The 11,213-nt window shown below is 35.5% G+C and overlaps 2 protein-coding genes across 3 annotated transcripts; one reads left to right on the top strand and one right to left on the bottom strand.

The window, feature by feature from the left end:
- The first annotated feature begins 630 nt into the window (after positions 1-630).
- Positions 631-6,677, top strand: LOC124631864 (carbonic anhydrase 7). The gene is made up of 5 exons (XM_047166493.1): positions 631-733; positions 4,609-4,812; positions 5,170-5,441; positions 5,623-5,853; positions 6,233-6,677. The coding sequence occupies exons 1-5, from the start codon at positions 685-687 to the stop codon at positions 6,437-6,439; spliced, it is 963 nt and encodes a 320-aa protein (XP_047022449.1). The 5' UTR covers positions 631-684; the 3' UTR covers positions 6,440-6,677.
- LOC124631865 (V-type proton ATPase subunit F) lies at positions 6,666-11,063 on the bottom strand. Of its 2 annotated transcripts, none has more exons than XM_047166494.1 (5): positions 10,886-11,063; positions 10,680-10,761; positions 9,104-9,309; positions 8,536-8,559; positions 6,666-6,796 (listed from the first exon to the last, which is right to left on the bottom strand). In XM_047166494.1, exons 1-5 carry the CDS (start codon positions 10,940-10,942, stop codon positions 6,764-6,766), a joined length of 402 nt encoding a protein of 133 aa, XP_047022450.1. In that variant the 5' UTR covers positions 10,943-11,063; the 3' UTR covers positions 6,666-6,763. The 2 variants fall into 2 exon arrangements, 1 of the variants encoding a protein (XP_047022450.1); XR_006984551.1 differs by lacking the exon at positions 6,666-6,796 and adding an exon at positions 7,631-8,328 and having other exon boundaries at positions 8,377-8,559; positions 10,886-11,057.
- Positions 11,064-11,213: the final 150 nt, after the last annotated feature.

Below are 11,213 nucleotides of genomic sequence, written 5' to 3'. Positions count from 1 at the left end.
AAAGGATCATTATGCATCAAAATATGCGTTTAGACTCCTGAATTGCAAATGCATAATGATTAGAAAGATATATTATTTTATTTAGATTTATTGCACGTGGAAATTAATAAGAGGTAGCTACTTATTATTAAGTATTTTCATTACTTGGAATACATTGAAGTACTCACGATTATTCACTCACTTAGTCACTAGACCGAACTGTTTTTCAGGCTTATATTGTAGCTAAATGATAAAATAGTAACGACCACGAAAATTGCATATAAAGAAACATTATCAGCCGTGAAAATGTAATAAAATTGAATAGTTTAACAGTATGTACTCGTGAAATAGGCGGCGTTAACAAATAAGTAAATAATGCATTCAAACGCATTAACTTTGCGGTTAAAGTATCAGCTACCAATTTGATTGCCAGAATAAGCATGAGCAATAATTAATTCTACCTCATTATAAATTAATAAGGCATTAATATATTTTTCACGAAAGTACCGAGGAAAACGCATCGTTTACTGAAACGTATGTGTCATTATTGGAGGGTTAATTCTCACGGCGGTGACGCGTTAGGCCATTGAAAACGCTCTGCCCAAGATGTGGATGTGTAGTATATAAACTGCGGGCTGACTGGCAGGAAGCATCGCACTGTCCAACATTACATTATCTCATATTTTATATTACTAACAGTGAAACATGAGATCTGCTGCATTAACAACTGTCATCGCCATTTTGGCGGTAAATGGTGAGTTTAGAAATAATTAAAAGTGCTTTTTTAATCAATTTAAATATCGAGATCTAATTCAAAATTATAAAGTGATAAGAAAAAAGTTCTTAATTAAAAACTAAAGTGAAAATGTAATTGCAATTATGGAGTGCTTTATCGAATTGAAATGAAAATATTCGTCACAACTGAATTGACAAACGAAATTATTTTTGTGCTACAGAAAACCAAAATCGTAAGTGCACACGACTTAATTATAATAACCGTGAAAAAAAAACAGGATTCGAATTTCGAAACATGAAATTACCAGCCCTATAAACGCGGGCATTTAATTTACAAGATCATAAACATCGAAGCATAATTTTAAAATAGAGCCAAAGTAGACTGAGGTCGAATAATTATGGGCTAAGTATCATAAAATATAAGTATAGCATGAAGATAATCAAGTTAGTTAATTGAAACATGCGAAAAACGCAGTATCTTCCTCTGGTGCGGTGGATCGCACAAACATCCGATACTCGGCCAAACATTGTCTTAACCGATACAAAACTCAAATAATTCTGCATTCTATCTCGTATACACGTACGTGATCTGATGTACTGAAAAATCCTTTTCTCTGGGGTCACACCCCGGAGCTTTCAGGTGCAAATAGACGACGTTGACCACTGACTATTCCAAGTGGCTTCTCACAGTCTAGTATAAAAATGTGTTTATTAATTCCTAATATAAATGTAACTAACTCTTTGCACTAATTTATGTTAAACGTTTGCAATATTTCGATAAATTTTCAGCCCTGAAAAATGAAAATGCTATGTTTTTATGGCTATTTGAAATAAACATGGATTCCAAATTGGCCCATGTTATGCTAACCTAACCAAGACATGGTTTGTTTAGCGAACTATTGAAACGATTTTTTCGATTATAAATAGAAAAACCTACCTGGTTAGAAAGGTACACTACTGTGAATTTTGCGCGGAAAATTTTGTAGTATTGCGAACTTAAAATAGGAATGTATGTATGTACACACAAACATGTTTGTTTTAAACTATATCAACAAAGCATCATGATTGCAATTAAGTGAATGATTCTTTGTGTACCATTTCTCGTAGAAAGACGACACCAATTTAATAAAGGCAGCTTATAGCAGGGTGCCATAAAATGACGCTAAGCTATTAGGTACATGAAAATATGTCAGTGGCCATAATATGAAAATAGCAGACTTATAACGTGCTATATCCACGAAAGCCTAGGGTAGGTGGCTACCAGTCTGGGCCTCTAAGTCTAATTATGGCATTTTAGCACGCAACTTTGTCTAAATTAATACACCTATCTAAGTTATGAACGTAAGTGAAGGGTTTTGTAGTTATTAAACATGCTAACTTGACTTTATCGCAAAATTATCTAAAGAACATTGAAAAAATTCCTTCGACGATATAATCATTGGATCCCCGGTTGAATTCGGGGGGCACCATTAAAAAAATCAAGCTAATTTTATAAACTCTGCTGAAAATCAGCGCTTTTTAAATGTCAAAAACATCCCTCTAAACGCACCCTCTACCACTTCCTATCTGTTATTGCTGGGAAGAAGAAGTCTGAAGAAATGTCTGTTTGGTTTGAAGAACCATTAATTTTACAATGTAAATGTTAATGAAAGAGAATTTACCATAGCTGAGGGACTGCCCATAGAATAGATATAGGTTCAACACTAACGTAAACCAGTCGTATCCGATGAATAAAACCATTAAAAAATATACAGCCTTTATCGCAATAAATCGCACTGAAAATTGCAACACTTAGCATGTGCAAACAAAATTTGCATACTCGACCTCAACCATCTCCGTTAGATAATCTATCAGAGGTCGCATTTATTTGTCAAATCAATTCAATTCTAAATGCATGCATTCTAATGTAAATATATATAAAAACATGATATATTATGAATTGACAAAAGGAATTCGGCCCACAGTCACGAATTTATCTAAGAGCCGATAAAGTTTTTGCATCGGGCAAGGATATTTTAATAATAAGATCTAGGCATTTTTTGTTCTAAGGTTAACGCGATAATGTCATTAAAACAAAAACTAGATTATAATTGTCGTGTTATCGCTATTATTTTTCAATAATAAGTGCAGTAATAAATGTTAATTAGATGTAAATAATTTCGCACTTTTTAACTTCACGGAAGCTGAACAAAGTTAGGTTTTGTTGGTTCAAAACTCCAATTTTTGGAGATAATTGCAAGCAAAATAATTCGGGATAAACTCTTTTCTAAGCGGATTCTTCTCCCCTTAAGGTTCTCTACCAACTAAATATAAGGGTAATTTCTCTTCTCTTTCTTCTCATATCAATTACTTTTATCGATAAGAATGCTGCACTAATATGCAAAACAACTGTTCTAGAACCTACCGAGACATTTTACGGAGACTACAAAATGTAGTTCTTATTTTTTGTACCCCAAACATGTGTAACTCAGTATCAATGTCTTGCTCTATACCGAGGATATTAAATCACCCGTTTGATTGACAGTCAAATAAATCTAAATGTGCATACTTAATCTTAAATGAATTACGATATAAAAATTACTATTCACACATAGCTAATGTATTGCCTATTTAGCATAATGCGACATTCTTGTAGTACAAAAAAGTTTACGATTGTCGCAACCAAAAAGGATACTCTTGTTCGCAGATGGAATAATGAAAAGTTGTTTTTGGTTTTAAAATTTATTGTTAACTTTTTAATTTATAATCTGGTAATTTGTAATGCCTTTGCGTTTGTTTTTATGGCGTTTTGACGATCGATAAAGAACTTATGTTTGAGTTAAATGACCATGTTGGGTTATGGGGACTTTTGATCCTAATCCAGCTTTCACTTATATTAATTACTTTGTTTAGAAGACTCTTTTTTCCCTGCTAAGATTGCTAGGAGGGGTGTTGTTTTTCGAACGGACTTCTGAATGATGTGACCGCGTTTAAAAAAATTAGGTTTGAACCAAACCTGAATGCAGTTTTGAATATCTCCGTGCAGACAATCGTAAGCTTACTTTACTCTCAATTACTCAATGCACCCATTCATCACGAATAAACGATGACTGTATAAAATAAATATACGAAAAGCTGAAACAAAAGACTGTTGATATGAACACCCATTTATTTATATGTTTATCATTATATCATATGCAAGGAAGGCTTAACAATGTATTGGTATTATCAAAACATCTATAGATATGTGATCATTCGATTATTATTATATCATCTCTTATGTTTTGATAATACGCAATATCTGTTTAAACATTTCTCTGGGAAGATTAACTGTGATTCGATTCAAATAAACAATTGAATAATCGGGATAAATTGAATTGAATCTTGGATTACGCGTCGCATTTTGAGGGTAAGTTCCTTCGTCCAAGGAACTCAATATATAATGCACCACTGATCTTAATTGCGTAATATTTATATTGTAATTATTTATGTATTATATATTTCATGTATTTTATTTAAAGCTCGATCTACTGCTGTTGCAGTGGTTGAATGGGCAACTGCGCTGTGCTGCGTCGCGGGTTCGGTTCTCGCGTGAACTGTTTTTACACCTATGATCCGGATCTGAGCACTTATGTAATACGTGTAATATATGTATTGAACGATGTTAATTAATACCTATGTGTTTTAACTTGTAACTAATACAAAATTGATAACAACCACTGCTCTGCGTATTAAAATCCGAGAGTAAGGAGATTTGATGTCCCAACTTGATCGGTATTTGAGGATAGTGAAATAGGGACTCACCTATTGTCGCCATGTAAATATGTAGGTATATCCTTCCACATCGTCAGAGATATCTTCAATCGCAAAAACCTCCAAGTACGAAATTCACAAATTCCGCCATCTTTCTTCCAGTTTCCTTAGTCCTCGGTTGGGGATACAGAGCCTCTGACCAGAGGCGCTGGGCTGTCCTCCACCCCGCCTGCGGAGGTCGCCAACAGTCCCCCATCGCCATAGCTGCCCGCCAAGCCATCCCCATTTCAATCCCCGCTATGGAACTCATCGGCTACCAGAACCCACTGCCTGGGCCTCTTACGATCACCAATAATGGACATTCAGGTAAGGATCGCGGATATACGCTCAACAACATGTATGCCCAGCGCGGTGAGTATGGACGAATCACCCTAGCTTGGGAGAGGCCTTTATCCAGCAATGGACGTGTTTAAGCCATTACGACGATAGTAGATTGGAGATAACTTGGGTCGGTGGAAGAGAGAAGTCCCTGGTCAAGGCTCTCCTTGACCAGGATTTTATTTATTAGTTGGATATTTCAGTTGCCAATTTGTTAGTTGATGGGTAACAAAATGGTACTACAATTCTCCCTGACCCTTTGACGAAAGCAAGCATGCATTAACAGAGGAATATAAATCATTACGGAATCGTTGAGGAATATAAAACATTTTTTTACTCTTTCAGTGGCGTTAACCATCCCCAAATACAGTTCCGAAGAAGAAAAGAAAGGCTTCCGTCTCCCTTACATCTTCGGCGGTCCCCTGGACAATGAGTACGAGATTGAAGGTCTCCACTTCCACTGGGGAGACAAGAACAACCGAGGCTCTGAACATACCCTCAACGATATGCGCTTGCCTTTGGAAATGCATATCATCCACAGAAACAAGAAGTACAGGAATCTGGCTGAGGCTCTCCAGCACCCTGATGGTCTTTGCGTGCTTGCGTTCTTCTACCAGGTGAGGTTTTATAAGAACTTATAGAACCCATAATAATCAATCCTACCCAGCAGGAACAGTTAGACGGAGATTTAATTGACCCATGTCATAGTTCATCCACTTTTAAAATCTAAATGTCCTTCGAGAAGTCATAACAGAGCCTATATTACTAAGTTACGTCATAACCCATCTTCTGTTTCAGGTCGTAGAATTCGACGCCAAGCTCCTGACCCCCATCGTGAAGAACCTGTCAGCCATCGAGAACTACAACACATCCATGCAACTCCCACACACCTTCTCCCTCTCTTCCATCCTCTCAGGTTTAGACACTGAGCGCTTCTACACCTACAAGGGTTCCCTCACCACCCCTCCTTGCGCCGAGGCCGTCACGTGGGTCGTATTCTCTGACTACCTTCCAATCTCCGTGTTCCAGGTATGACCATTTCATTCTTCTTAAGGCCACAAGAGTAGGCTTTCGACTTGTAGCCTTAATCACAAATGAGTAAGATCGATGTTTTGTGTTAGTGTTTAACTAATGACTAACTAGACTAATTTTGATATTGAACTTTGAAATTTAGTCCATGAAAATAGGTATTGAGTTACATCAACGAAATAAAATAACGCCGACAATCGGCTATACGTCAATTTGCATCTATGGGCCACACAAGGCTCTGACGCTACCTTGCCCTTAAGTGGGTTTACAAGAGGCTGACACCTACAGGGGTCATAGGTCATATTGTGAAAGGTGAAAGGGCGTAGGAGGTGTATTTAGTCGACAAACCCGAGTCCTAATGTCGTATACCGTTCCACAGATGGACAACTTCCGCGGCCTCCTGTCCAACCTGAACCTGCCTCTCGTGGACAACTTCAGACAGCTCCAACCGCTATTCGGCCGGCGCATATTCGTCCGCATAACGTCGAAGAACCCCAAATTCAAGAAGACCAAGCTTCACTACTCCAAATGGGACTGGGTTGGACATAAGAAGGCCGAAAATGACGTAGCTGAATTCGACGAATAAATCACCAAAGCTTTAAGATCTGCTTCAATTCTTAACTAATCATCACCGACGTTTTCAATACGGGTATATAGCTCATTTAAATTGATACCAAATAAGGTATTTGTTACCATTTTGTTTTTATTTTATTTGATATAAATATGGTTGTGTGCACTGTACTTTTTAATTGTATATTTGTGTGAATAGAAGTATTATAGGATAAGCTTGTTAATAATCTTTAAAAATAAACTTTTGAAACTTATGTTTTTGGTTTTATTTTACGAAATATACATATATGATAAATAAGTGAAGAGGCCAATTGTAACAATAATTCCTGGAATAATTTAGTTAATTGCTGTAGTTATCGGCTCCAAACATTGACTGTAAAATAAAAAGTTACGATTAATTGGAGTTCACCAACTGAAGTTCAAATATTAAAAGAAAAAAAACTTAACATACTCACTCAAAAATTCACAAAACACACTGCATAAATAAAACTTAATCATTAGTAAAACAACACCATCGACAATGATAATACAATCCACACTTTTTTCATATAAACCATAAACACGGGACTAGGGTACAACAGGGTACAACTCTTTCACAATCAGCACAACACTATTCTATATTTTCTTGAAGCTGAAATACACGCAATATGCCAAGAATCACAGAAATACACACTTTTCATATTCTGATATCATGCTTCTGTTAAGGTTGATGGTAATGGAAAACTTGCTGATAAAATAACAAATGGAATAAATAGTCTATAACTTGTCACTCAATATTGTTCCGGAATAACATAAGGCAGAACCCTATAAAGTTTGCTAAACTGACTTTACATAAATTTGATGCTAGCAGAGAATATAGTCCTTATTCTGATGTCATAGAAGTCATAATCGATTGAATATACACTTTGTTTTGAGTTACTTGTCTGCCTACACTTCAAATGCCCTGATAAGTACTGAGTAGTGGTAAGAATTATGCTAGAAAAACTATTTTTCCAACATTTCTCTTTGCTTACAGAAAAACTCCCCAGACTTCAAATTACTTTCATTGAAGATAGATTAAACATTTTAAATATTATGACAGTCATTCCATTGTAGAAAAAGGCACACATTAGTGTTAATTTCAAATGATAAAACTGTTTATTCCATTGTTAGTTAAGCAGCAAACTGTCACTCAAAAACTTAAAACCCAAAAAATAAAACAACAAACTGGTTTTTTATATTCTATAATACAAGTTCAACAAATCTATACAATGATTAATTAATACTCTGTAATTTAGGCTGGAAACACATTAAAGTCGCATTGAATATATAATATGTAATAATAGATATATTTTGTGCCTACATTTAATTAAATAATTTTAACACATCGAAATTTCAAGATGGTGCGAGCCACTTTATTGGACTTCCAACCTTACATATTTGAATAATTTTTATCACATTAAATAACGGGAACATTCGCTGTAACAGTTAAAATAAATGTTTATGGGAAGTGGAATGTATTAGTGAACTGCTTTAGTTGAAAAAATTGCACACTGAAAACTGTCAAGCCGTGTAACACTGTTGATGTTCAACTTGTTGAAAAATGGCGCGAATTTATAAATAGTTCTTGTCAAGCCTCATAGATGTCGCTTTACCAGAATGGCTACTTATATAGCAAGAAACCGAATTAACATTTTGTACATCAAAACGTTCTTCTGTACCAACTATAAAACTTTATAGTTAAATCCAGTAGATGTAAGACGACGGACTGAATAACCATAGATGTATAGTTTTGGTTAGACAATTCCGAACTTAAAATTATTCTTGAAAATTGTAATTACGTTGTTATTTTGCTGGATGAGACTTTGACATACTATTTTTTTCTTATATATCGATTTTGTGATCAATCTATTGATATAATTAAATAAGGCGGCCCCGCAGAATGCGGGACGGTTGGCCGCCTTATAATTAAATTGATCAACATGTTGAGCATCAAACGCAGTGAACACGCTTTATGTAGATGGCTGGTGACATTAGTAGTTAGTTCGTAATGTTGGTAAACAGCTGGCGTATATACACGTGCCGTCTGATGCGCAGACAACAATACCATGCAATAAATTAGTTTTAGCGTACCAAGTCTTCGGGGTTGAACATGCCCTGGAACAGAAAAAGAATAATGTCAGAAAAGTTTGTATCACACACCGATGGCCAACAATAGACGTCACACTAGTTAGGCTGGCAGCGTGAAAAATCATAATGAAATTATAAATATCACTCAACTCAGAGACTGGGAGTAGATCTTGAAATACCTATGTAAGTATTAGCAATTAGCATTATGTATGTAGCATACAGTTGCGAATATAAAATTAAATTAAGGTAAGGTCCCTAAGGTAGACTGGCAGAGAACGCCTAAGGCGTTAAGTCCGCCGTTGTACAATGTGCAAAAAGTATTTTAAATAAATAAATAAATTGCAAAATATAAAATACGCTGTTACTAACTACCCTGCCACAGCGAAAATAGGCGAAGCTAGCGTTAACGTAAATAGTTAACGTATGGAAAGGTTTGAAAATGATTCGAAGACAAGTGACAGTCGCAGCTCACGACGGTATTTCCATACAGTAACAAATGTTACATGCCGATAGTCGCTTGTTTCCTAATTGTTCCTAACTTTAAAAGTAACAATTTAGTATAAATATTTACCCTAGCACGACGCAGGATGGAGTCCTTGCTAGCATCGTAAGGATGGTCTTTCGAGGGGATCTCGAGCACAGCGGGCACGGGCGCGGTGTGGGCGTCGATCACGTGCCGGATCAGCTCAGCAATGTTCTGATTGATCAGAATGATGTCGATGTCATCCCGTTTCACGAAGCGCTTGAAGCACTCCTCGATTTCACTGACTGCTGTGTCTGGAAATGATTTTAGAGTTGAATTATTGATGTAGAATAGATGAATATAGGGTAGTTTGTTTTAATATAAATGAATGAAAAAGTGGAAAAAGGTTGGGTACTTATGAAAGATGAATGCCGAAGATATGTTTTGTAAAAGGTTTATGTCCAGTTATTTTTATCCTTCTTTGTTGAATGGAGCCCTTCTTTTCCAGAGTAAGAAAGAAGTGTGTCTTGGCACCCCCACTTTTCATCAAATAGATTTTATGTAAAATGTGTATGGAGGTGGTCATAAATGTTTTTCACGATAACGAAATTTTGCAATAATTTTGTATGTATTTAAGAACCTATATAAGAAAAGGTATTTCTTACAAATAAGCTTTATATTAACATTGCATAGTTGCAATTTCAACTGTCTTTGGTATGTGAAGATGACATTGTACTTATATCCATGGTGAATAATTTCCTGCTTCTACACTGTTGGTTGGACTCCAGATGAGCAGTATTGCTTTAATAAGAGATAGACAAAACACATTTTTATACATAGATGATTTTTTGCAAATATAACTTTTTTTTAACTCTCCATATAACTTTCATTATTATCTACATTTTGGACTACAATGATCATCTACATAAAAGAAAAGTCCTAATATTTATGACCTTGCATGCAAATAAATAATTTTCTTATCAAATTAAGATGACATCCAGGGTTTTCAAGGACAACCATTTTATTTGAACATTTTTGGCATGTAAGGTGACCTTGTCATAAAGGATGCTATTATTTTGTGTGACAAATTAACAAACAAGTAATTAGTTGAATTTAGGGGCTTAGACTATTCCTATAAAAGCTCTAAAATAATGTAATTAACTATGAAAGGATAGCACATTTACACATAGTTTGATTGAGTTACTATAATTTTGTTTTTACAGCTTTTAATAATGTGTACAGTTATCGGTACGGATATTGAGCCCTGACCTTCACCTGCGCAGAAGCGATTTATTGGTTTATTGCCTTATGTGTGCAGTGCGCAAAGCGATCCCCACTCTTCCGCCGAGAGCTCAATATCCGTGCCGATGACTATATATTCTTTAAATATAGTATTCTACTACAGACTGGATAAGCATATTTGAGACACAGACATTCAATATATAATTCCTTGCAGTTCTAGCAGAAATAAATAAATAATAATTACGATAGTATGAAACAGGACCAATATATTGAATCACTATAATAGACAACGGCGTGACCCGAGATCTTCTATTCTGCATTTTTCAAATTAGAATTCTGGATATTTCAATTAAGTTGGATCACAACATAATCATTGGTAGTATCAATACTTTTCCGAATAGGTTTAATAATCAGGATTATATAGTAAATAACTAAGACTTACTTTTGTCAACAACCATGAAGTTGGGGTGTCTGTTCTTGTTGATTTCACCAATTCCGCCCAGCAGGAAGCCGACGCAGGTGTCCTGGAATAGAGTTATGGCGTTGTTAGTGTAATTATCTCGCTAATTACCTAAAAACATTCAAATAAAATGTCTTCTAAAACAGTGACATGAATTTGGTAGATAATAGATTGTTCATATTCCTTACCTCATCTCCGATGACGCTGATCAATTTTCCCTTGTTGGCTAATGTGTGCATCGACATGTTTAATGTTTTTTGGGGATTTTTATAATATTTTTAAGGAATAAGATCTGTCACAAGGGCTCGTCACCTGACCTGACTTGAATAGATTTTTAGTTTTTGCTGTTGGGTTGGTGCTCCTGTCCGTAGTTGACTCTTGTCAAAATATTTTCCATAGAGTATCACTTGAAAATTTTGATATTCTCGGTAGTCGTACCGATTTCGTTTAGAAATCGCGTTGGTGATGAATCAAACTGCAAACTTAAAACCTACACGTATGTAATGAATTTTGTTA

Source organism: Helicoverpa zea, chromosome 7 (genome assembly GCF_022581195.2).
Source record: "Helicoverpa zea isolate HzStark_Cry1AcR chromosome 7, ilHelZeax1.1, whole genome shotgun sequence".
NCBI classification, from domain to species: domain Eukaryota; kingdom Metazoa; phylum Arthropoda; class Insecta; order Lepidoptera; family Noctuidae; genus Helicoverpa; species Helicoverpa zea.
This window is presented reverse-complemented; position numbering and strand designations above follow the sequence as displayed.